The sequence below is a fragment of the Arvicola amphibius genome, chromosome 18 (genome assembly GCF_903992535.2).
Source record: "Arvicola amphibius chromosome 18, mArvAmp1.2, whole genome shotgun sequence".
Classification (NCBI taxonomy): domain Eukaryota; kingdom Metazoa; phylum Chordata; class Mammalia; order Rodentia; family Cricetidae; genus Arvicola; species Arvicola amphibius.
The window spans coordinates 20,365,545-20,392,852 of record NC_052064.1 but is presented as its reverse complement, the minus strand read 5'-3'; the positions used below and the strand labels follow the sequence as shown (position 1 = coordinate 20,392,852).

At 45.6% G+C, this 27,308-nt stretch overlaps 1 protein-coding gene across 1 annotated transcript in view; it reads left to right on the top strand.

Annotated features, from left to right (window-relative positions):
- Ptprm (protein tyrosine phosphatase receptor type M) overlaps nt 1-27,308 on the top strand; it is a 670,047-nt gene that overhangs the window by 619,946 nt on the left and 22,793 nt on the right. Inside the window, exons 22-26 of the mRNA XM_038315433.1 lie at nt 18,364-18,480; nt 23,430-23,584; nt 23,840-23,975; nt 25,815-25,964; nt 26,881-27,054. Of these exons, the coding sequence (XP_038171361.1) occupies nt 18,364-18,480; nt 23,430-23,584; nt 23,840-23,975; nt 25,815-25,964; nt 26,881-27,054 (732 nt within the window). The remainder of the gene's footprint in view (nt 1-18,363; nt 18,481-23,429; nt 23,585-23,839; nt 23,976-25,814; nt 25,965-26,880; nt 27,055-27,308) is intronic.

Here is a 27,308-nt window from a genome sequence, read left to right as displayed (position 1 = left end):
TTCTCCTATTGCTTACCACAGTGGTTATACATTTGTGGCTAGCACAGTCTGAATGGCTCTCGTTTGCTGCAATAGCAGCAGACAGGGAATGCACTCAGGATTTAAAAGCTGCCGTTATCTGGCTATTTTGAGCACGCAATACCTCGAAGCATTAATGCTGGTTGTTGGGTGTCAAAACCCTGTGGGTACTACAATAGACATGACGGCATTCTGTATGTCAGGGGAATCAGCTCGAACAACAGTGTGCATTGCTGGGATCCGTCTGTGGATTAGAAACCTAGCATGCTGTCATGCTTCGGTATTCCTTGGCGTTGTAACCTATCAAGCTGGAGCCATATTCTGCCCCAAAGTTCTTTTATGCCTGTCTCTAGTGACTCTTTATGAGTTTTCATTTCGTTTAACCAGGAAGCTGATGAGCAGTGGTAATCTTAGCAATGGCATGTTATCAGATTATCTCTGGAGCACAAACTTTAAATGCAAAAAGATAAAGGGTACAACAGCCTTATAATGGGTTCAATTCCGTGGTGATGTTCAGCCCAAATGAAGAGCCCATTACTTCTTAGGGAAGTTGCTATTTATATCCAGTAAAGGCTTGGTAGTTGTCCTAGAACTGAATTACTGAAGCAAGAACCTTAAAGGGGGGGGGGAGGTGGTTCTTAAGATTTCTAGAAGGGTGTCAGAAGGCACAAACAAATATAACAATTGTCTCAGAAGAAGATCTCAGTAAGTGGGATATATTGAATAGTCTAGAAAAGGTGACAGACTAGATAACCTGGCCTTCAACAAACATCTTGAAATTCTAGATGAATCACGCTTATTTTTTAAAGCTCATATACATCGTATGAGTATGTAAGTAGACTTGTTTAAAATATGCAACTTAATACTTAAAATATGCAAAACTACCACAGACCTGAAATACTCTCAGCTGGAGACTGTAGTGGGCCCAGAAACGGGCAGCAGAGCTCTGTGTCCATCTTGGTAAGAGGTACCCTGATTTTGAGGCCAGTGACGGTCAAGAGATGACATCTTGGGGCCCTCAGGATTAACATAAAATCCAAACCTGTGGGGGTGGATGGTCGGATAAAAGGCAAACTCGGGGGAGGAAGTGGGAAAGAGGGGAGGGAAGAGAACATCCGCTTGCCCTGGGAAAATGACAGGAACATGGCTCCATCTTCACTTAAGATCCCAGGAAAACATGGGTCAAGAACTCATGGGTCAAGAAGTCAGAAACAAGTGTCACAGAGAATCACCTCCTATGTGGGTTCTATGGCCATGGATTCAATCAACAGTAGGTTCATACCATCCACAAAAAAAAAGAAAAGAAAAAGCATCTGCATTCAACATATGCAGATTTATTATCCTCCTTAGACAATAGAGTGAAGCTGTTGACATTACACTGTATTGAGTATCACAAGCCATCTAGAGATGGTGTAACCCATGTATATAGGAGAACGTTGCCTAAGTTCCATGGAAATGGTCTAGCAGTTTACATAAAGGAGACCCCAGGGTCTTAAAACCAATTCCCCATTGATATTGAGGGAGGAGTATATAAACTCACAGGATACAGGTAAAATAAATGTGAAAGTTCTTTGATGATCTTTATTAAAAGAAAGATGAGTCTAACTCAAGAAAGTGGACAGAGTAAAATCAAAGAGAAATAAGAAAAGTAGAGAAGAAATTTATTAAATCATAGTAATAAAGATTAGCAAATACAAACCTAGTTATATGAAATAGACAAACTTTTGGCAAGAGATCAGAAATAAAAGGAAGAAAACCAGACATCGTCACTATCAGAGAGAGGATAGTGACTTTATAATAAAAGAATAAACTAATTGATTTGGTAATTTTGTAGAAAAACATATTCTCTAAGACCAGTTCCCAAAGAAAATGAAATTCTGACAGAACAATTATTTAAAAATTGAAGCATATCCAAAATTCAGCCATGAAAATGTACTTAGCAAAATTTGTTTGTTGGTGCTCGGTATTCAAATTTTGTATAGTTTAATTTTATAAGTTATAAGAATACATTTTATATGTCTTATAAAAATGATTCTAAAAATAGAAGGAAATATTTCTTTTCTGTCTTACTTTATAAGGCTAGAACAACTTGAAATCCATCCCAGACACAGAACATAGGAGAAGATAAAATTATAGGTGTCACAAATTGGCAGGAAGAAATAAATGGGCCAATATGTCAGAACAGAGGGCCCAGATGTTGACTGCAGGCCTAAGTGGAAAGATATTTAATTAGTGAGCTTTTCAATCAAGCCAGCTGGGACATTGCTTACCTATGTGGACCAAAAAAAGAAAAAAGATCTCTTACTCATGGAATGCCCCCCCAACAACTAAAAGCTCACAACCTCCATATTACAAATAGGACTGTAAAACTCGTAGGAAACAATACAGGAAAAAATATATAAGACTTTGGGTTTTTTTTTATGATATGAAAAAAATCTATTTTCAATAAAAGAAAAATATTAAACTTAAATGAGAATGACTTTAGCTGTTAATATGACTAAATTTAAGTTTTGAAACAAATGTAATAGGAACTAAAGTACATAATTGTGAGTGCTTAGAGCCTAGATCTGACCTATGAGTGACAAATGCTCTCCTTTCTGCTGTATCTCACCATTGTATTTGGTTTGCAGCTCTTCGTGTTCTGACTGTGTAGTTTTATTGTTACTGTAAATGTGAAGTAAGTGCTTGGCAAGACTTTGGGGTTTTTAAAGACTGTTTCAAAGACAACAAAAGCTTGGGAAAGATTGGGATTTTTGAAATTTTGAGCATGTCAAGTTTTCTGTACAGCAAAGGTTACCCCAAGTGACAAATTGAGGTGGGGGTGTAAGAGGCCATTATGTAAAGCATAAAATCTTTCAAAGCCATATTTTCTACACTGAAGGTAGGAAACCCTTCTCTTTCACTTCTGTCTCTTCTGGAAGCTGGTGGAAGCATGGGTGACCTGGCTTGGAGCCCGGTCCAGCAGGTGTTGGTCATGTGGGCAGCCTAAAGGGAATCTTTGGTACCATGAGGAGTCAGGTGTAATGGTACCTGTATATCCAGCAGGTCAGACAGCCATGACAGAATGCCTTACACTGAGAGACATAAACCCTGGCAGACAGCCACGTCAGAATGCCTTACACTGAGAGGCATAGGCCACGGCAGACAGCCACGACAGAATGCCTTACACTGAGAGGAATAAGCCACGGCAGACAGCCGCGTCAGAATGCCTTACACTGAGAGGCATAAGCCACAGCTATTTATTTCTTAGAGCTGTGGGGGCTGCTGAATCCACATCAAGGTCAGCATGCTGCAGAGTCTGGAGAGGGCTTCTCCTGACTTTCATGTGTCTGCGTACTCACGAGGACTTCAAGAAGCATGGCAGACAGAGCAAGCTCTCTAGGTCTTTTCTCATACAGACACTAACCTTGTTGGATCGGAGCCCCACCCTTGTAAGCTTATTTGTCCTTGCCCCTTCATTTCTGGATATAGCCACCATGGGGAATGGGTGGTCAGGTTTCAGCATTTGAATTTTGGGATATAAAATACTCCATCCATGACCACCTACTTTGGGAAGTTCTGATAGATTCTGTGAGAGTTTCTCCATGTCCAATAGAGAAGTTCTTGCCCGTTATGAGGACTCAGTAAATATTAGGTATTAATTTTAATGTTCTGTTTTCAAACCTCAGATCAGCAATGATACATATAATGACCCTGATTTTCCTGGATATTTTGGGGTAGGGAATGGCACCAGAATTCATTCTCATTTAGGGAATGATACAGTTTTGCTCGCTTTCTCCTTCCCCCTCCTCAGCAAGCACCCAGAGTGGGTGACTTCTGGATAGTGTCCAAAAGCGATTGAGTATGCCTTTGAACTTTTCTGTGAAAGAGCAGAGAAGTTTCTTGGTCATGCAGTCCTTCTGAGGGAACTGCACACTCATCCCAGTCTCTGGACTGACTCCACAAATACTTGCAGAATGTCTACATCCCACAGTGAGGCCTCTCTGGAGGTGGTGGTCCAGCTTTCACGGGCTTTTACAATAGCCTCCTTCCCCCCAAAGGAATTTGCTGCCTCAGATTTTAAGCATTGTCTTTCTTGACGTAAATTATTTTGAAAAGTAATAATCAGTAAAATAACAACGTCCACTAGTGTTTAGGACTAAATGTTCATGGGTATTTTTTTCCCCTTAGTTGAAATTCCCAATGGTTCTCTATGCAGACTCAGAAACCGTAAGAGGGGAAAGTTTTTGCCCATGATAAATTCCTTTACTTTAAGGAAGATTAGAGACAGCGTGGTCTTTGATGTGAAAACAGAAAGAGGGCTGTACTGTTAATTGCTGCAGTAAAGGGAGTCGGAAAGCCTGGAGAGATGCCTCGGCAGTTAAGGGCACTAACTCTGGCGGGGACCAGGGTTCAATTCCTACCACTCATGTAACAGCTCACTACATCTGTAACTCTAGTTCCAAAGATCTGACACTCTCTCTCCAGCACCAAGCACAGGCATACACTCAGGCAAAACACCCATGAACATTTTTTTTAAAGAACTAGTAATTGCCGGGCGGTGGTGGCGCACGCCTTTAATCCCAGCACTCGGGAGGCAGAGGCAGGCGGATCTCTGTGAGTTCGAGGCCAGCCTGGTCTACAAGAGCTAGTTCCAGGACAGGCTCTAAAAAAGCTACAGAGAAACCCTGTCTCAAAAAACCAAAAAAAGAAAAAAGAAAAAAAAGAACTAGTAATTATGTACAAAAGATTATTGGTACATTTTGCCGGAAGTCAGGTTTCATCTCAAGTGGTGTGGCTCGGCAGTTTAGCAACTGAAAATGCCTCGCCGTGGTGGTCACAGTTCCTTCTTCCCACCAGGCCCTTGGCCCTGCCCTGTCAGAGCCCCATTGCTTTCTCCCACAATGGCTTTAACAAATCAGTGTGGAAACTCCAGTCAATGGGATGTAACTGAATGGGGAAGGGGGCATTAGGTTTCTGCTTTATTTATGAATCTGTAACCACAAGCTTACCAGAGATTAAAAAATGCTCGAGTTTTCTTTTCAACCATTTCTTAACTCTTTACCAGGTTGGCTGGGAAGGTAAGGGTGAGCTCAGAAGAGGCCTCCATCTAGTCCCTTCATGGGGTTGTCTTCAATTAATAGTGACACTAATGGCATCTACCCTCGAATGTCTGCCATGGATTTGGGAGTTTTGACAAGAGGTCACGTCCCATCTGGGAAAAGCCCTGACCTTGTTCCGGGCTGTTTGCCGTCGTTAGTGCTGCACATTTGTTGAGTAGCAAGTCCCCTTTTTCCATACATAGAAACACCAACAGCAAACCATCCAAGAAATCAAAATGACACGATTCGAAGGGGTAACCGCTCCCTACCTAACATGTGCACCACATGTGGGCCGTCCTTCATGAATCACCCATGAGCAGAACCGGGTGTGTGCTTGTTTACACCGACTTGCAGCCGATTCATTAAGGCAGAGCTGGGGACCTCCTTCCCCTCTTTCTTGCCCTCGAGCAGTCAGCATTAGGAGGCTTTAATTGCCTGCTCTGGAGCCACTGGGAGGCCTTCCCTGTCGCAGCACCTGGCGTAGAGGACAGACATGCTCCACTCTCCTCCAGCGGGGCCTCCGGTACATCTGCCAGGACCTGTCATTATCTGAGACTTCCATGTCACTGTTATGCATCCCCCTTCAGCCCCTGCGTCTAGGAAAAGGACCCTTGTCAGTTTCCCCCGGCACCTGCCAACAACCGCACACCTGGCAGTTAAATGGCCCTGGAATGTGTTGTGATTGTCTTCCTTGTTTAATGAACCCACCTGAGGGACAGTTAGTGTCTTATCCAGTCTCCTGTTTCCCAGGCATTCCCGTTTACACTGTGTGGAGATTCAAAAACACTGCCATGGTGTTGAACGAATCCATCTGCCAGAAGTCTCATAACCAAATCTGCAGGGCTCCCAAAGGAGATTTTTGCACCGGTAATTTAAGCTAATGATTTCTAAACATATTTAGTCAGTTTTATGAAGACCTCATTAGAATGTGACTGTTTATTAAAAATCCAAACGACGTCTCACAGTCATTTAGGGAAATTATTGTTAAGTCACGGAATAGTTGTGGTAACAGATGACAAGATGTTTGAGAACTGAGGAAAGTAGGGAACCCAGATGTTAACCTCTGTCATAACTGAGGAGGGTAGGAGACCACCTACCTACAGGATGTTACGAAGAATGTCATCTGCCCAAAGATGATCTTACATACTATTTTTATATTCTTTTTATAGTATTTCTCCCTGAAAGAATAAGGAAATAAGGATGTTTAATATAAACATGTAGTATCAGAATTAGCTTACTAATATACCTATAAAGAGGGTATATTAAAATTCCGAGTGCCCCTATTACATAGGAAAAAGAGCATCTGGTTTTAATCAATAGGATTTAATCAGGCAGGATCAATGGGAAATTCAAGGGAGAGAGAAGGTCGTACCTCCTAAAGCACAGGCACTGGCTTACTTACAAGTACAACCCTGGTCACCCTCACTAGTACAAACTGACGAGACCCTTTTACCACAGATGCTCTTGACTTGTTCAGAGACATTGCCCGATCTTATCAGTAAGCGGAGAGATACATTGTCTTTATATGCCCTCATGGCTTCCCTGGTTTAAACTCTCACTATTCCTTTTCATTGATTTCTTTTTAATGAAGTGCATTAAAAATCTTTCTTCTACAATATATTCTGATAATGCTTTCCCCTCCTCCAACCCCTCCCAGCCAGATTCTTCTTCATCCCTACCTACTCAGCCCTTCCCCCCAGCTCTCTCTCTCTCTCAAACAGACAAGCAGACAAAACACACAAACAAAATCCAAAGAGGGAAAAATGTAAGAAACATATGCACACACAAAACAACCAATAGCAACAGAAAATTGGGAGCCATACTATACAAGCAAAAAACCAATAAGACAAAAAAATTCAAACAAAGCAATGGGGCCTGCCCTTAAGTATGGCTAATTTACTGAGTGAGACTCCATGGGACAGCACATATCCAAAAAGAGGGACGGGAGTCTGGGAACATGGACAACCACAGCATGTAGCAGGGATGCTGCAGATACACCCAGTGTCCACGGAGAGCTGAGGTGTTGCCATGGAGAGCAGAATGTGCTCCTCTAGAATGGACTTCCAGTAGCTTCCTGCCAAGGGTCCCCAAGGGTTTGCATGAGGAAGGACCATGAACAAGGGACACATTGGAAATGATGCAAAGAAAGCCACTTAAACCCAGAAAACCAGCCAAAAAGTTGACAAGGAAATGTCACTGGACCACTTTCCCCCCTGCTTCCAGCAGGAGGCCCATCGAGTGCCGTTAGGCCGTGTGCAGCAGAGATCAGTTCTGGCTAATTGAAGTCAAAGGGGAATTTACTGGAAGAATACCAGGAGCTCAAAACGCTAACATGGAAAGTGAAGACAGCAGGCAGACAGGAAAGAACACAAATCCAGGGGGCAGGGAGCCAGACAGTGTGTGTGAGGGGGTGCCTATGCAAAGACAATCAGCCATCATGGTAGGCGAGGCATGGTGGCGGTGGCAGCTCTCCGCCCTGTTGGCAGAGTGTGAAGTGCTCACCCATATCTGGACAGATGGGAACATAGAGACAGACATCAGGCAAGAAGTGGGGCCCCCGCTAGAAACCTCAGCCCCTGCCCTCTAGAGTTCTCCTTCCGCCAGCGAGGACCCTCCTCCCAGGATCCCCCATATCTCCTATTGGGCCTTCTCCCTGCCATACATGCGAGTAGTTACAAACCAGGAATAGAGACAATTCAGACCACATATATGACATTTATAAGTATTGTGTGTGTTTGTTGCATGTATGTGTCCATGTGTCCATGTGGGCATCTGCATGGCAGGAGGTCAGGCATCTTCCTCAGTTGCTCTCCATCTTATTTTTGAGACAGGATCTCCCACTGGACTAAAGCGTGTTGACTGGCTAGCCTGGCCGGCCAGTGGGCTCTAGAAATTTGCCTTTCTCTGTGCAACAACCCTCAGCCCCAGCAGTCAGTCATGCATGCCTTCATACGCCACTTTTATGTGGGTGCTAGAAATCTGGACTCAGGTTTTGATGTCTGCACTTTACTGACCGAACCATCTCTGCAGACCCTAGCCTGGTATCTTACTTACCCTTTCCTTTTCTGCGTTTAGATATGTTCGTATGCACAAATGATTCTCATTGTGTCGCAGCTGCCTAGGACACTGCCGGGCCTGTGACCTTGAGCGATAGGTCAGGTGAGAGTATAACATAGGTGTGCAGCAGCCTCTACTGTCTAAGTTCACATGGGCACACAATGTTAAAATCACCCGGTGACTTCTCACAATGTCCCCGTCCCTCCTACTTAAGAAACAGATAATTGTATTAACTGACCTCTGACCTGCTGTAGTCCAAAAAATAGAAGAGACAACCCTTAAGACATTTACAATCCAATTATGGTCGTACACACCAAACCATGTCACATACACACACATAAACACACGCGTGCACACACACCAGCCATAGGCATCTGTGAGAATGGCCAGGTGATTTCTGCCATGAATCCAAAAGACTGGACACAGTGAAAGAAATCAGCTCTATTTAGGGGAAAGTGTAAGCGAGTATAAAAAGCATGCTTCATGCAAGGGGTGTTCCCATTCAACCCTTCTTTCCACGAACCTCTTCTTCATCGGAATACCCCACATTTAAAGTCACGTGTGTTTAAATAACTGAAACCTTAAAGTATGAATGAAGCTTACTGCTGCTCTACTTGACATGAGAGAAATACAACCTACCTCATTAACCCTTCGGTGTTGTGTTCTTGGCATTTCAGCCTAACCCCTTATGTCCCTTTAAAAATACTTGTTTCTCAAATACAAATGAATTACAAATTGAACTTCCGAGATGGGTACCACTGTCATCTGTCACCTTTCTGCCTTTCATCTCTCATAATGCCACCCTGGCAGGATATTACCAGATCAAAGCACGGGACTGAATAACTAATGCTTCTTGTTATTCAGGTCTTGAGCAGGCTCCCAGGCAATGGCATGCTGAATACAGACTAGCTCTTGGACAAGCTCTTGTCCAGTCATGGAGTGGCTCCATCTATTCACCACCTTCTGACTGGCCTAGGCTGTGCTCTCAGCTGATTCTGCCTCCTCTCCCTTTGTCTGCTCTAGTCTCAGAGATTCGTGTACGTAGTCATCTGCCTCCATGACTGTAAAGTACCTGAGAGGTTAGCCGGGCTGTCCATAGGGCAGATGGACACGTGTTCTTAGAACAAACACATCACAGCCCAAGAGCCACACCCCAGCCCACGCCTATCTGCTCAGACACAGCTATCGTTCTTGACAACATCATTTCACACGATATGGGAAGTCTCCAAGCCACAGCGGCCTGCACCTCCTGCTCACATGAGCACCAGGTTGAACGCTTCGGCAGTGCCCATCCTTAAACAGTGTGCAGACAGGTAGTGAGTGGTGTGCTCAGTCCACGGCAGGGTCCTTTTCCCTTCTCCGCTGTCTCTGCTTATATATTCCTCTAAGCCCTTGCCCAGCTCAGTCCACAGCAGAGTCCTTTTCCGTTCTCCGCTCTCCGTCTCTGCTTATGTAGCCTTCTAAGCCCTTGCTCTGCTTTCCTCCTAAGGCTTAGGCTTATCTGGCCAAGTAAACACATGAACAAGCCAGCGCCTCCCAAGAGGATGGGAGCAGAGAGGCAGGATTATCCAGTGAACCGTTTGATGGTTTTTCTAGAACAAAGTGGCAAGACAGTAGTACCTCCAGTTTTCCATATTTATAGACAAAATAAGGCAGTAATTCAGAAGGCTGCAAGCAAGGAGAATGCCATTACCTTAGAACTTTTCTTTGGCAGTATCAGCCCTGTGTGTAAGACCGGGCAGGGACCACAGCTGATGGCATAAGCTACTGCCCCCATTTCTCTGAAAATGAATCTCCAGGCATGCCATTGCTATATAATCCAGTCAACTCCCTTCTGCCTGACAGGACTATTGCATAAGTTCTTTCCTTCCCTGGATTATAGACTTGTCAGCCTTGGGATCATGGAGTTACGGGGAGTAATGCTATTTAAGCATCTCGAGGCATTGCTGGGTTATGGAAATACTCTGGTTACATTCGTCATGAGTATAGGAAACAGACAAGTTGGATCCCAAGATTTCAGTGGACTGTTTACTGGGTGTTTCTGTAATAAAGTACAGGAAGGGCCAGAATAGTGATTTGGTTGGGATTCCATCTGCAGAGGGCCTTCAAAGAGCCATAAGAGTCCCTCCTTCACAACTAGATGCTGGATCTGTACCTATGAGCTTTGGCCCAGCTATTGCATGCCTCAGGACAGGCCACTGATTACATGCATGCAGAGGAATTAGAAACCTTTAAAATACCAGGACTGCAGCAATGCATTCCTGGATCCTACCCTTCTCAAATACACACTTCTTACCCCAAGGCCGTCAGAAGCAGCCGGCCATCATGAACTAGGATTTCGACTTTGCTGTCAAAAGAATCCCACCCTTACAGGCCTTGTTTAACAAAGATTTGAAACCTCACGGACTTCCTGGAGATGTCCTCTGCCAATGTCTTCCACCTACCTCGCCTTTCCCTCTGCATCCATACATGGAAACAGCACCCTTTCTGGCTGGATGCACTAAAAATGTTGTCAATCTTGGGAAGCTCCAGAGTCATTCCTTTAGAATTGACACCGGTTCTTCTGAACCCTCCCATTACAGTTTTCCTCCAGAAATTTTTAACAAACTTTCAATTGCACCAGTCCTGTCTTAAGTCCCTTACAAAACCAGTATTCATAGCAACATTTTTGTTACTCTCCTACAGATAGGAAAATGGAACCTCTAAGAGGTTCAATGCCTTGCACAACATCACAGCTAGTGAATGAAACTTGGCTTTTCACGTGGATGGTGCCGCCCCAAGGAATGTGCTCTTGATTACTGCACGTTCCTTGTGATCTGCCTCAAGTTAGATTTGCTGACTGCGCATGCCTTTTCATAAATGTTACAATCACAGCTCCTTCCTCTATCTCCCAGAAAGACCTAGACAGGGTTCTGCTTGCAGCTGACTTTCACTACCCAATGATAAACGGGACAAGCCGGAAACTCTCTGTCCTAGGCTAAGACATTGACTCTGGCCAGATTGCCACCACAACGACACTTGAAATGCTGATTGCTCAAGCCTTTTGCATCTACCTGTCAATCAGTTTCAAGTGAGATATTTGTAAAATATGGATGGTGACCTTAACTGTGCAGAATCAGTGTAAAGGGGCAACCCAACCTTCCTCCTGTAAGGAAGGAGGAGCACAGAGGCAGTCTGGGCCCTTGCAACTCATTTTCCTCCCCGAGCCTCCACATGAGGCTACATCTCATGCAAACCAGTGGCGGCTCTATGTATGGGAGCCGCAGTGACCTTACAAATGAGGGTTAGTGAACTATCTTTGTAACTCCAGCTGTTTGCTTTGAATTGCCTCTCCTGACCACAGCAACGTTTTCCTAATTCCATTTTAGCATGTATATTTCCACCATTACATGATCTACTATCCACCAGCACATGTGCAAAGAGCCAGGATGAGCCTGACTCACCCGAGGTCATGAATCTAAAGTATGACTTTATTAAGGTGAAGACTATGCAAAAAAGAATCCTCTTTTATCTCGAGGGATTTACCACATACCCCTCTTGGAAATGCCTCACTGATATACTTTGAGGCCTGAGCCTATATGCTAATAGTGCTGCTGTTGCTCAAAAGGTATCTAAGATGCTTCTTTAAGGTGTCGCCATCTGAGTGTGTGACATGCCTTTACTGCACTTGGTGGTGGTGAGCTCCCTCCTAGGCCAGGACTTGTACATGGTGAATTGCTAAGTACCAGGGCCCCATTTCTTGAACAGGGGCAGAACAAAGCTGTCTGAATGAGTATATCTCTTGAGAAACTGCTGAAGTCAACTGATGTTGTTTTCTGGATCCATATTCAACTGGATGAAGTAGAAGGAAAGAGACAGAGAGAAAACCCGAAGCAGGGAGCTGGACCACACAGGCTATAGACAGTAGCGTAGAGGGATGAAAAGGGAGCGTCTTTACGTTATGAAGTTCTTCCCCCAAACCAAAACTATACAAGTCCTCCAGGAACACTTGATTTCCCATCCATTCCTGGACTCTTCAAGAGTTTTGCCTGAAGGAGTCACTCAGTGAATCAGGTCTGGGAGAGAGAAGCCAGCCAGGTCCCTTGTACACAACCCTTATTAGTACCAGTGTATGGGAAATGTTTTAGGGAGAGAGTGGTGACCAAATGAAACTTACATATACATGTATATAGTAATGATCTTAGCTGGGCCCCAGTGGCTCCTGCCTATACTCTCAGAAGCAAGAGGTTTAAAAAAGGTCATGATTTGAGGCCAACCTAAACAACATGGCGAGCTCTAACACAACTTGGACTATAATGTATGACTATATATTGTACATTAATGTATGGACTATAATGTATAATGTAGTTAGGGTGTCTGTTGCGGTGAAGAGATACAATGACCACAGCAGCTCTTATAAAGAAAGACATTTAATTGAGGTGGTGGCTTACAGTCCAGAGGTTTAGTCCATCGTCATCATGGTGGGGTGCATGGTGACATGGTAGAAATGGAACTGGAGAAGGAGCTGAGAGAGTTCTACACCTTATAGGGAACTGGAAGTCAACTGAGTGGAGCTAGAGCAAAAGAGACCTCAACGCCTGCCCCCACAGTGACACACTTCCTCCAACAAGGCCACACCTCCTAATAGTGCCACTCTCTGAGATTATGGGGGCCAGTTACATTCAAACTACCACAATGACCTTCCCTCAAAGAAGAGAAAGGAAAGAGAGAGGAGGGAGGAGAGATCTTCTGTTATTCAAAAAAAAAAAAAAAAAACCCTCCTTGGAGGCATAAGCAGAAATTAGCAGCATGAGAGCCAGGGAACAAGTCAATGACATCTTCAGAATGTACTCCCCTCCTGCTCCACCCCTCCAGCTACACCTCCTCTTCTGTCTCCCCAGACAGGGCAGCTAAAGCCACTTCAGACCTCCTACCTTATCTGCTCCTAGAGCCAAAACCGAAGAAGACCAAAGAAAGTCACGCGCTCCCTGAGGTCTACCCTCCCCCACACATGCCTACAGCTGAATTCAGGGTCTGTTCTACCCCAGGGACTTCATTACCTGCCCTGGCCCTGCCTTCCAGAATCATAGAGAGAAGCCTGGCCCCTTACAACTCGTTTTCCTTCCCAAGCGTCCATGTGAGGACGCAGCTATGAGAACATCTCATCTAAACCAGTGACGGCTCTATGTATGGGAGCTGCAGTGACCTTACAAATGAGGGTTAGCGGACTATCTTTGTAACTCCAGCTGTTTGCTTGAAATGGCTTCCCCAGACCAAAGACACTGTTTCCTGATTCCATCCAAACCATCCAGTAGGAGACTGGATGCCAGCCTCTCTCCTCTGAGTCCTCTTATCTGGGGAGCGCAGTTTGCAGTAAAGAATAAAAGCAGTGTGGACGCTCGCCTCCACGTTCCTTCCACCATCACAAGCCACACAGTTGTCCCTGCTCAAGACATCTCCCCTTCTCTGCCTAAACATCCAGTTTCACTTCCCAGACTCTGCCAACTCCCATTGTCACCTAGGGTCCAGATTAGAGACTTTATCGCTGAAGAATAAGGATGATCTTTTTCTGAGCTCTTGTAAGCAACTGGGCCCTTGGCCAGATGTTTGTATCTATTGTATCGGTGATTTCCAGACCGATCAGCACTTGGGAGCATCTAGGAAGCTTCAGGAAATTTGACTCCTTCTGTCCCAACATAGAAATTGAGAAATTAGCCTGGAATGTGACCTGGGTATTAGGGTTTCTTCATACACTCCTAGCTGATCCAGATGTGCAAGCAGATTTGAAAACCTTTAACTTCATCTTAGGACACTCTGGTATAAGAACTGTCACCATCCCTTTTTGACAGCAGAGAACTTGAGGTCGCATAAGCAAGTTGCAAGGCCTTCTTCCAACTCACATCAGCCAGGCTCTACAGTCTGATTGAGTTGCAGAAATTCTTTCTGGTCGGTATGGTCTACCGGCCGAGGAACTTGTTAGAAATGCCAGGTCTGCGGACCCTCAGAATTCCTTGAGAATCACTGCAAGGAGTTCTGATATGTGCTGTAGTTTAGAGCTCTTCCTACAGCCATGTCAGGATCTATTCGAGGTCAAAATGATGTACTCCTAGACTTGGGAGCTATGGCTCTAGCCCCAGTGATGTTGTGACCTGAATAAATACGGGGTTACGATACAAATTATAAAACTCTCCTTAAAAACTACCAGGAAGTTCAAGATCCTCACAGTATACTGCTTTCTGTATTTTAAGTTTGTGAATTTTTTTTTCTTTTTGGTTTTTCTAGACAGGGTTTCTCTGTGTATCTCTGGCTGTTCTGGAACTCACTCTATAGACCAGGCTGGCCTCAAACTCACAGAGATCCGCCTGCCTCTGCTCCCTGAGTGCTAGGATTAAAGGCATGTTCCACCACCATCCAGCTTAGTTAGTGAAATTTAAAGCCAAATTTGACTACCCCTTGGATGCAGGAACTGCATCTCTCCTGCAGCCCTGAGCGTGTTCATGAGCAGGCAGTGGGGCACAGTGCCTACTGCTTGATTAATGGCCTGGTGGGACCGGCATAGGGCACCAAAGTAATCAGAGAATCCTGGAAGTAGCTCCTTCCCAGGCTGGAGACTGTTGCCATACATGATGAAGATGTGTGGGAGGCAGAGACTCTGCTAGATGCTGGGCAAGTACCTTCAGGCTGCAGGAGACAGCTGGTCTGGCACAGGATCAGATGGAGTAGCATCCAGTTGTGTGGGGCCAGGACTCCAGCAAGTGTTTTCAAAGCATTGGCTTCAACATCTCTGTAAGGAAAGTCAGAGCCGGGGGTGGCTGCAGACACACAAAGTCTTCATCTCTAATGAAACATGCTTTCCTTCCTATCCCTTTTTCTTTAAGCAAAAAAATAACTTGACACTGGTCCAAGCAATTAAAAAGATACTTAGAGGAACTCAATTTAGAAGGATGCTTTAGTAGGCTGAAACAGATGTGGCAAACCATTTCAAGATACTCTGGGAGATGAGTTGGGGGAAACAGATTCAAAATGGTCCCTCTCTGCCTTTTCTGGACTTGCCCCAACAAGTACTGGTGTGCAAGATAGTAGCTGCCCTGAACTCTTTGAAGAAGGAAGCACCTTCACGCTTCTGTTTTCTTATCTGTGTCTGGATTGGAGCATTCAAGTGACTTTGGGCCAGCTCCTGACCACGCATATGCAAGGACACCACTACTGTCTCTGCTTAGAGAGCAGCAGCGCCTGTTTGCCCACAGTGTGGCTGCAATGGGAGCCCTTAATTTGGAGCTACCCCACATAAGCTGGACATGATCTAACCTAGAGGTCCCTCCCTCCCGCCTCCACATGAGAGCATCCTGCTGCATCCTGTCTTGCAGAGATGCAGAGCTCTGGAAAACTGCGGTGGAGCTAGGTCAGATTTCAGATGCAGTCTGAACTGGCACATGGGAGCTATCCAGAAGGGAAACTCTGGACCCTCAGTCTATGCTGGCAGGTTTTAGCTCCTTGACCCCAAGGCACTGAAGGTCCCATGTTCATATTTGTTGAAAATGCCCAGGCTGAGAAGGAAAGTAGTCAATAATAGATAACAGGCAACCATGAAACAAACTATTGCACCTGAAGTTTATCAACTATGATAAACCAGATAAGGGTTTCCTATTAGATAAAAGATACCTGGTACAGCCGGGCAGTGGTGGCGCACGCTTTTAATCCCAGCACTCGGGAGGCAGAGGCAGGCGGATCTCTGTGAGTTCGAGGCCAAACTGGTCTACAAGAGTTAGGTCCAGGACAGGCTCTAACAAAGCTGCAGAGAAACCCTGTCTTGAAAAACCAAAAAAAAAAAAAAAAAGATACCTGGTACAGTACAGGTTACAGGTACATCGTGTGTGTGTGTGTGTGTGTGTGTGTGTGTGTGTGTGTGTGTGTTCTTGTTCTATTGCACTTTCCAGGGGGGAGGGGTACTTTTTAGTTGTATTGAATTGAGTTACTCCATTTTAAAAGCATACATTCATACTGTATTTGTAATTTTATCCACTACCTTCTGCTTGCATAATTGAAGTCACAGAAGCACTAAAGCAAGGCCTTCAGCACAGAGGAGAGCTGAGTGTGTGCTGTACAGGCACTCCTGCTATGGACATTCTATATATGAAGTTATGATCACCCTCAGGTCAGATAAGCCTACATACACACTGTCTGATCAGACTGGCTTTGCATCTAAAGGAAGAAATTCAGTCTCTTTTAATCTTGGGTATTATAGATTTTGCTTGGCTACTCATGATGGATATTTGTGAGATCTTGTAGATACTAACTACCTTTAATAATGTTACAGATAGCTTTTTCCAGACAAAGGCTGTACAGGGAGGTTCCTGAAGGGGATTGGAAACAGTATGAGATCAAACCCATACTTTGCCTCAAACTCTGATGTATATATCAACTAAGTTTAGTAAGGATTATCTTACAGAAAGTTCCAAGAGTTTAAAGGCAGCTAGACTCCTAGCCAGCCACAAGCTACTCTATAAACGTTAGCGTGACCCAGATGTTTGTCATTCTGAAAGAGTCTTCTCAGCCCGTAATCCTTTCTGAAAATGCTCACTGTCTGGCATTTTCCTCCTCATGCTGATTCTATGTCTGTCTCCATGAAATATAGCCCTGTGTGGCTACTGTATATTTATCGTGTGTAAGATGTGACCTCCAGGTGCTACAGGAGCGAAGACATAAGCAAAACAGCCCCTTTCCTGCTGGCCAGTAATAACCAGGTGCCATGTTTTGCTACCAAATATGCTCCTTTGGGAGTCAAAGAGAGTTTAAACGTGTGGAGAAAAACTTGGGGTGCATCTAACATGTGCATTGAAGAATGGGGAGTATCGCCTGGAAAGAAATGAGTGAGAGAGGTCGTTCTAATCAGAAGGGATGGTTGTGGATCACAGAGTCTGTTTGAGGAAATTTAAGGTAAATGTATGCCCTTGAACATGAAATAGAAAATCAAACTGATAGTCGTAGAGAGAACTGAAAATGCAAGTTGGAGCCAATTTTCAAATCCACTTCCACCCCAGATGAGAGACTGTCTAGTAACTCTCTGGAACAGTGCTGGAAAGCAGAGTTTGCAACGGCACACATCAGTGTGCGGGGCTCCACTTGCGAGGTGGCCTCTGGATCGTGCCCGGGTAGGACACCTGCACCAGATGATCCCTGTAGCAAATTGAGATTGTGGCAGAGGAAACATAAGGGGCGGAAATTATGTGTGGGAGGTGTTCCAAAGACGTGATGGGATTTCATGCAGCCACACAGAAAAAGGAAACCGTCACATTTGCAAGGACATGGATGCAACTGGAGATCCTCGTGTTAAGTGAAGCCAGCCAAACTCAGAAAGACAAATTCCGTGTTTTCTCATATATGTGGGACTTGGATTTGTAATCATGCTTCTGTTTGTATATATTCGTGTGTGGATGTGGGGGTGGGGAGGTGTGATGAAACAAGAAAGGAACCATGAGGAGGAAGAGATCCTAAAGGAAGTAGGCAGGAGAGAGGGCATTGCGATACATGTCATACCAAAGAAGAATGGGCGTTAATGCAGGGGGTGCAGATAGGGAGCCAGCCCCAAAACGGGGAGGGAATATGGAGGAGGGATACAGATGAACACAGGATAAAGACATGTATGAAGGTATCACGATAAAACCCCTACTTGGTGTCCTAGTCTGACACTAGCTTTAGAAAGAGAGACAGCCCTTTGTGACTGTAAGCCACAGCGACAAGAATCTGTCAGTCTTAGGGAGACTTCGTCACAAAGCTACTTTCCTCTCCAGGCAAAGTCGTTTTATCTTTAGTATTGAATCAAATTTTCTGCTCAATCCTCCCCCCAAAAAAAACCCCTTAGTCCCTTTCTGCAACTGAACTTTCAAAGAGAGTAAAATATGCAAACTTCGCCTTGCTTGTTTTTTTCCCGGGCCGTTCCCTGAGAAGATGGGAAGTGAATGCTTTCTATAACGGGATAATAACTACGTTTTGTTAACTCTAGACCATGTCCCTAAATTTCAGTCTTCCCGTGACTCCCGTTTCCTTTCTTTGGGAACCCAGGAGTGAGGGGAGTAGGTGATGCTAAAAACAGTCACAAACAAACTTGCTTTGGGGTATGCAGCCAGCTCGTGCTTACAGATTTATCCTGTAAATCATAGTGTGGCCCCTCTCATTACAGGAACTAAATAAACACCTAAACGCATCATTTCCTTCGGGTTTCTTGTAGGTGAAATGTTGCAAATACTGGCCAGACGACACTGAGATCTACAAAGACATTAAAGTTACTCTAATAGACACAGAGCTGCTGGCAGAATACGTGATAAGAACATTTGCTGTGGAAAAGGTAAGTGGGCAAGCCGGAGCGAGCTGAGACCCGGACGCAGGTAGGCTCCGGTAGTTTCTCGGGACCGCACCTTGCCCTCTGATTCTCTTAACGGCTCGGCTCCATCTGTAACGTCAACCATTCCCATTTCACGGCAGTCTGTCCTTTGCAACTGAACACAAAGATAATGTCGACCGCGCTATTTTCTCTTTAGCCTGGCTGAGCCTTGTCTGCCCTTTTCTCTTTCTTGATTCATAAATCAAAGTCTCGTGAATTGAGATAAATGCCCTTCCCGCTTGGTGAGTCTATCCAGTGTTGAATGTCCACTTGGGTTTCCCAGGACTGCCTTGGCCTAAGTGCCGAGGTAGAGGTCCTAACTGCTCCTCGAATACCTCACCTCCTTCAGGCTTTCTCGGGCCCAAAGTTGAAAAGAGACTCAAGGGTACTCTGAGGGGCAGGGAGCTCCCTGCAAGGCCACAGGAGCTCCATCATTCACGGCAGTCTTGCATGAACCAGCCCCTTCCTCCGTCTTCACTTCCACTTCCGTCTCAGGCCGGGGCGAATGCTGCTCATCAGTTCTGCCCCACCTCATCCCACACGCATGGATAGGACTGCTTCTCTGGGAAGCGCTGTAGGCCATAACAGGGAATCTCCTTATTCCCCCCTCTTTCTGCTGACATAGGGAGGGGCCAGAGGTGAAGCCAATGGCAGTCCGTCCAGAGAAGTGCCACAGGTACGCTGTGGGGAAGGTGGAGGTGATGTAACGGATAGACATTCTGCTCCCTAGAGGCCCACAGGCTCTCCTGTGCAGAGCTGTTCTCCAGGACTCAGCCTTACACAGCCGCTGCCCTGGGCTTGTCAAGCGGTCGTGAATTTGTTCTGCTCTCACTTATAAAGTGGTAGTAGACTCCTTAGAGGGCTGGGTCAGGCCAGACTTGGCTCCTGGCCCTCCTCCTGATCCTGTGTTTGTCGCTGAATCTAAATGCACGTTTTAGAATAACCAGGGCATCTCTGGGAAATAAGGAAACCGCACGATCTGCTTATTGTCTGATTCACTCTAATGACTGGAACTGTCGCCCCTAGTTTGCAAATCCAAATGTATGACAGTTTCACGAAGCTGAGAAGGCTTCAGTTTATTTTTATCTGTTTCTCCTACTACCTGGCTTCTTTTTCCAATACCCATCCTTTAAAAAAAAAAAAGTAAGCAAGAGGGAGGCTCAGAGACTTCAAAGAATGTGAAGTTCTGGCTGACTCAATTCTTCGAGTTCTAAAGCTCACACTTTGATGTCGATATTTTTCCTTCTCCGGCAAGGCTGTGCAAGAAAGGAACTTGCAGGATTTTTGTAAGGCTCTTGGCAAGAGCACTCATGAATAACTGCATTAAAACAGCAATAAAAGACCCTCGGCATTTTTTTTCTTAAGCCACTGCTTAAACACAAAGTTCTTTGAGCAATAGTCAGCGGCTCTCTAACAAGCTGAAAATGCATCCTGGTTGCTAAAGGGAGGGTTGGTTTGTTTCTTTGCTCTGTTTTTAACCTTTTGTTGTCTCTGCTAACTTCCCAGCTGCATGAAGTTCCTCAGACACGCTGTTATTTCAGTCCTGAGGCAACAGTGCAGAGATAGTGCACGGAGCGGAAGGGGGGAGGAGCTTGCGAAAGCATTCCAGAATCAAAATGTAGTGTTAATGATTTTCAGACTGGCCTCTTGGAGTCATTAAGAAAACCCTGTGGTTTAACTCCTGCAGAACAATTCTTGGACTTTGGAACTTTCTTATCAAAAGCAAAAGAAAGGAATATGGTTAGACTTGGGCTTTAGGTTTCTGCAGTTTTGAGAGCAAGAGACCTAAAGGTGAAAAATAGATTTGGGCTCTACTACAAAGCAACCAAACAGCAGTAGCCTGGAGTAGATGAACTCAAAAGACTGGCGCGGTGGTGGGATTAGTTTAAGGCCAAGGGCACAGAGGCCAGAGAACCTGGAGTTCTGATGCCAAATGACAAGAAAAATGTGACCCAGTTCTGAGATTGGGGAGAGGGAGGAAGAGGGAGGAATGTTAGGAAGGAGAGGGGGAGGAGTGTGTGTATGAACGTGAGAATAATTTCCCCTTCCTCTGCCATGTTGTTCTGACCAAGCCTTCAGTGAATGGATGGTGGCTGCTCATTTTGGATAACGGCCGATTTTCTGTATCCATTCCATTGGTTCAACTGTCAAACTCGGTTGGAAACACCCTTGCAAACATATCAAGACATACTGTTTTTACGAGGTGTCTGTATAACCCTTAATCCTGTCAAACAGGCACCTAAATGAACCAGCACATTTGACAAATGCCTGTTTATGATTCAAGACCCAGATCAATTGTTCCTTCCTCTGTGAACACATTTGCATCTGATGGTCCCTTTTTCTTTCCCACATCTCTAATTGTTCTGCATAGCACACGATACCCATCCTGTCAGAAGGGCAACTCTGAGGCCCCCATGGACCCAGACCTTGTCTGCTTTGGCCGACTGGAAGCTAGAAGTGATGACCATATCCTCTCTGCCTTTGAGACACCCTGAGACCCTGAGAAAGCAGGAGGAATAAGATGCCTCGTCTTAAAGACGGACACACACTTCATGATTCAGCCCGTCACTCCACAGACATAAACCTACTTTGGGATAGGCACAGGGGTCTGATGTACAGTCTCCCTTGCCATTCTACTGACTGGAAAGCTTAAATGATTTACACTCTTTTATACACCATCAATGTGCTTCCAATGAAAACTTAAAGAAATAATGTAATTAACCTCCAGCTGGGAAATACTTAGACTATGACTGCTGATTGCTCCTGCATGTTTCCCCAGGAGAATCGGTTGTTTATGTACAAGAAGGGACGCTGCTGTGTCAGAAGCCGTTTCTTTTGCCAATCCTGACAGCCTTAAGCAGATTAGGAAGTGGGACTTGGTTGTGGGAACAGATTTTCTGGATCCTTGAAACTAGCATGTGCCTTTCTGCAAATACGAGTCACGAAGCCCTGAGCTGGGAGCCCATCTCATAAAGGATGTCATACTGGGAGGGCCATTGAGCATAGGAAGATCCCATCCCCCATCCCTTGGAAGGACATAAGCATTTATTGCCAAAGCTGTCCTGGTTAAGGTCACCACTGACCAAATCTTTGTACATAATTCCAGGGCAGCGAGCTCTCTAAAGGCTGGAAGGGGGGCGGTGGCTTGACTGTCTCCTAATTGGGGTCATTGGAGCTGGCAATATGGTATTGTTTTTCGGTGGTGAGGAAATTTGGCTTTTAACTACTTAGTGCCATTATTCTGGGATCCTGGAGCCTGTTTAGGTCATTTGCACTGTGAGTTGCTGTGTGCTTGCTTCTTCACTGTTCAGACTCCAGTAAACAATAGGATTTTCACAGAAAATAGACCTCTGTCATTGGGTGTATCATTATATGAAAGGTACATTAACATATTGATAGCAAATACCAAATGAGTCTCATTTTAAATATTTTATATAGCAAATGAGTCTTATTTTAAATATTTTATATAACAAATGAGTCTTATTTTAAATTATGGACTCACGTCTCCCACCCTTTCCCAGCCCATAATAATACAGAGTTTTATTCTTCATTCACTAAACATTTGTGAATGATTAGTAGAGAATCTGGTAAGGCATGTTCATCTGTAAGATGTAATAAAAGCAAAGTCCACATGTAGGGAAACAGTAAAGCCAGTGGGTTCAAGATTTACTTCTAGTCTTGATTTGAAAGGTAATTTCTGTTCTCCAAGCAGACTTTGGGATTAGGAGATGGCTCTTTGGGTATGGGGGCTTGCTGTGATAGCAAGACAGCCTGAGTTCAGATCCCCATCATCCATAGCAAATTGTGTGTTTGTAGCCAGACCCTTGAGCTCACTGGCCATCCAAAGAAACTGGACCATTGAGGTTCAGGGTCAGTGAGAAACCCTATGTCTAAAAAAAAGGTGGAGAGTGAGCAATAGAGGAAATACCCAATGTTCTTGTCTGGCCTCTATATGTGTGTGCCTATGCATAGTTACTTACAACAGTCCTTAGCTCCAGTTCCAGGAGATCCAGTGCCCTGTGACCTCTGTGAGCACCAAGCATGCATGCAGTGCACTCAGATGCATTCAGGCAAAGCATTCCTACACATTAAAAAAAAAAAAATGAAATAAAAATAAGAGCAAATTGAAAGCCAAAATCAGCATGGCATCTCTTCCCTTCCTGTGCCCCTTTAGTCAGTTCAGGATCCGGCAGTGCCCCGTCTTCAACCCTCTGGTCAGGCAGAGGGATCCAGTCAAAGCACTTCTTGACCCTCACGTTTTCTGACACGCCTGCTTCCACAGAGGAAATGCCCCTTGAGGCAGGACGAGGCACCTTCATATTTCTGTAACCCTGGCACCTTGACACTTGAAGTATTCATAGTCACAGAGTTGCTGGTGTTTGAATGAATGGGCTACACGTTTGCTTACAGTAAAAAAGAGAAACCTAACTGTGCCACAGGTGAAAACAGACATGTTGGTCTGTCTGTTTGCAGAGGGATTCTTTTTTATCCTTTCAGCAAACATTTTCTAAACCCTGGCTGTGTGTGTGTGTGTGTGTATGTGTGTGTGTGCTCCATATGAGTACCTGGAGCCAGGACAGGGGTCTTAACATTCCAGTAGCTGCTAGTGGATAGCTTTTAACACGGTCTGCTTTGTAAGAAAGGACATTTGGGGAACCAAAAAGACCCATTCATCTCCAGGAATTGCGTGTGTACATTAGCGTGACCCCAAACATCACCTCCCCTTTCACACCTATAAAACAGCTCGATGTCAATAAGGCTTCCAGATTGCTTGTAACAAATGGGCCTTCTGCCCCAGGGTTCTGTTGTTTCTGCCCTAGGCTTGCCTGGGGGTGATTTGTGCCCACGTTCACTTGCTTACCATCACTTTCTCTTTGTTCTCCTCCCCGGTGTGCCCGGCCTGTGGACTACAGAGGGGCATCCATGAAATCCGAGAGATCCGACAGTTTCACTTCACGGGTTGGCCGGATCACGGGGTCCCCTATCATGCCACTGGTCTGCTTGGATTCGTCCGGCAGGTCAAATCCAAGAGTCCACCTAATGCGGGCCCGTTGGTGGTACACTGCAGGTAAGGAGAGCTCCGGGCGCCTGCGCTCCCTGCGCCTGCTCGTGGATGAGCCGTGAAACAGTTATGGGTACGGGGGTTTCACGGAGAGGATGGTGAAAATGTTCTAGTTCTAACTGGATCGAATTGAGAGGTGTGCCACGTTTTAAATGTGGCTAATTGCCTAAGCCACAGACCTTCTAGTGGCCGATGATTTTAGGAAGTAGGAGCGCCGTGATGGTCCTTTTCCTCTGCTGAAAGCTGCTTCTTCCCCTGCAGCGCTGGTGCAGGGAGGACGGGCTGCTTCATAGTCATCGACATCATGTTGGACATGGCAGAAAGGGAAGGAGTGGTAGACATCTACAACTGTGTCAGAGAGCTTCGGTCCAGGAGAGTCAACATGGTGCAGACGGAGGTACGGCAGCTGCCCTTTGGCCCGTGGCTTAGTCCCCACTGTCCTGTATACCCACCTCCTTGGGCAAAAGAAGCCTGCCAACTGTTCCTATCATACCCTAGCAGAAAAGTGCTGTACCTGCCAACTCCTGATTCCCTCATGCTGCCCACACTCCCTGCCTCCTCCCTTCCTCCCCTGCCTCCTCCCTCCCCCTACCTCCTCCTTCCCTCTCCCCCTCCTCCCTCCCTGCCTCCTCCCTCCCCTGTCTCCTGCCTCCTCCCCATTCCCCTGCCTCCTCCCCATTCCCCTTTCTCCTCCCTCCCCTTCCCCTGCCTCCTCCTTCCCTCCCTCCCCTGCCTCCTCCCTTCCTTCATCCTTCTTTTGTCCATTCTTTCAAAAACAAACAAAAAAAAAAGGACTTTTCAAGTTGCAGATTCTGGTGCCAGGAGTTTTCCAGGTACTGGGATCTGTAGCCATCAACCTACATCCGCACAGCCGTCCCTGCCAAGGGACTCAGAAGAGCCTCCACATTAAGCATCCAAGGTCCCAACACTGTTCCTGTTCAGTCTGTCCTGTAAACTAGCTGAGCAGCAGAGTGGGGCAGCTCCTGAGAATAGCAAGGCATCTGCCAGGAAGTTTCAGGGATTTATTCTCCTTCAGACATCAGAAGACGACCAGCCTGCTTAGCCCTAAATAGTTCTTCCCTGTCCCCTGGCATCATGGGACTTTGCCACACTTGTAGGAGTACTCTGTACCAATTAGCAACTCTGAACGTTGAAATGCAAGGTCTATTAAGAATTAACATTTCTAAAACTTACATCCTGGATCTAGGGCCCAGGACCTAGGGCCCATGGAGGGTCCTAGCAGAATGAAGAACACATGAGTATCCTTTATGTTTAGGTTATACATGAACGTTTACAAATCCCCTGGCAGTTTTTAACAAGCATGGGAATTCTAGAAGGCAAGGATGCTGCCTTCTGTTTCTCTTTTCTTTAGAGCAGGGGCATATTTTAAAATCTAATGATAATCAGCGTTTTATATTTAACATGCTTTAGCAATTGATCAAGAGCTGAAACACACATCTTCTCACTCTACCTTCCGTTTCCAAAATGTTATTTATAGAAATTGATGATAGAAGGAAGAAGATCAATAATAAATATGGTGACAATTAATCCTAAGGAAAGTCTCTGCCAAGTCACAATTAGAGGAATAATTGTTACTTTGTGTATTGATAAGGCGACGGGGACCAAATCCAGGGGTTTGCACGTAGGGGGGGCAAGTGCTCTGTCACAGAGCTGTACCCCATGTTTTAGAGAGCTCATCTTTTAACTGTAGACTATACACATGTAAAGGAGCTGTGTTCTTGACTTATTAGAATTATCAGCATCATTAATTAATGGTGCAGAATAAGTCATTCCTAATAGTCATAACTGTCTTCAGAGCGAAGTCAAATTTCCCTGGACCATTTTTTCATATCGTGAACTTGATTAGGAAATTCTCCCATCGTCAACCGAATCATGCTCAGTCCTCATCTGAGATACTGAGTTCCCAATAAGAGGTATCAGAATTAGGGAGATATTTCAGCCACTGTCCCATCTGCTGTGACTGGTCTGTGTAAAGTTCTTCATGAAGCTAGTTTGCTTCCTCCTATTCTTGATCAAGTGGCATGGCAGCTGTCAGAAGGTTAGGACATGAGACAACCTCGCCTCCCATCCCCGGGGCCTTGATAATGCTTGTTCCTCTGCCGTGGATGCATTGCCCTGACATCTTGAGGAAATAGGGCTGACAACACTTCCTTCTCTGGCTCTCTGGGTTCACCCTGAGTTCTTCATCACTGACTCCGTCCGTCTGCTTCTGCAGGAGCAGTACGTGTTTATCCATGATGCGATCCTGGAAGCCTGTCTCTGTGGAGACACCTCCATCCCTGCTTCCCAAATCAGGTCTCTGTATTATGACATGAACAAATTGGACCCACAGACAAACTCAAGCCAAATTAAAGAGGAATTCCGGGTAAGTGGGGATCCCAGTGGGAGGGGCTGGTAGGCTGTCCTCTTTAGGGAGACTCTCTTCTCCACTTCAGGACTCGTGGCACTGGGGGCTGGCTGACTTTCCTGCAGTGCTGTCTGATAGCGTGTTTAACTGCGCTCCTGGGCTCTGCTCTCTAAATATCTGTAGCACCACCAGGCTGAACACCCTCAGGACCAGAATTACTTGGCTTCAAGTCATTAGTCTAGCAGAGCCATTTGCATTTCAAGTAGCCACCAACTGGTTCTGAAATCCAGGACACCTGGTTTGTAGTATATCTAAGCATGGGTGCAATCCGTCTATGGGAATGGTCTTTAAGGATGCTCCATGTACCTAGGTCTTCATTCGGGTAAAAGTCAAATGCAGGTTTTATATGACTGTACCTAACTTGAGGCCGGCCAACTCTCTCCCAATTTCTCACCTCCCAGATTTTCAGTTACCCTGCTGTAGTTAGAGTTGATGATGCTGTATGCTGTGGATGTACAAGGTCCTTCGCCTCTGCCTCCTATGGCTGATAGGCATTGTGTGGAGACAAAACCCAAGGAGGGAAAGAGAGATGGAGCTGGTAGAAACGAAGGTGTTGGGGGGAGGAGGGGTGACTAGCTTGCAGGCAGCTGAGCATGAGACAAAGCCGTCCTCTACCTCGTTCATCTTTTGAAAGGAATCAGTTTACCCATAGAGCCTTCCTGGAACATTTTATCAACCCACACTTCCCTCAGGAGTTTCTCAATTGTGTCTCATTTTTCTCAATCACACATTATAGCTGCACATGTTTATGGGGTACGATGCAGTGTTTTCATACATGTATTCATACTGTCAAGTCATAAGGAAGCATGAAATCGGACACCTAGGGTGACCTGACTGGAGCTGCATGCCCCGCCCCCTCCCATTTATCCTACAGACTCTCAACATGGTGACTCCCACCCTGCGAGTGGAGGACTGCAGCATCGCGCTCCTACCCCGGAACCACGAGAAAAACCGCTGCATGGACATCCTGCCTCCGGACCGCTGCCTGCCCTTCCTCATCACCATCGATGGGGAGAGCAGCAACTACATTAACGCAGCCCTGATGGATGTAAGCCCTTCGTGTCCCTGGGAAGGAAAGACAGAATGTGTGTCCTTGAAACGGAGCCCCAAGAAGTTTATGTGCCCTTTGGCCTTTTAAGAGGCCGGCTATTCTTTCCCACAACTACAGGAATAGATCTCGCGTTCCACGTGTGGGTTGGTGTGAGGTAGAGGTTCCTGCTCAAGCACTCAGAACTGAAGCCCACCTAAGCTGCGCTGTCAGGGTTTTAGCCTGCTGGCCAGAGAGCAAGAGGCAGCTGTTCT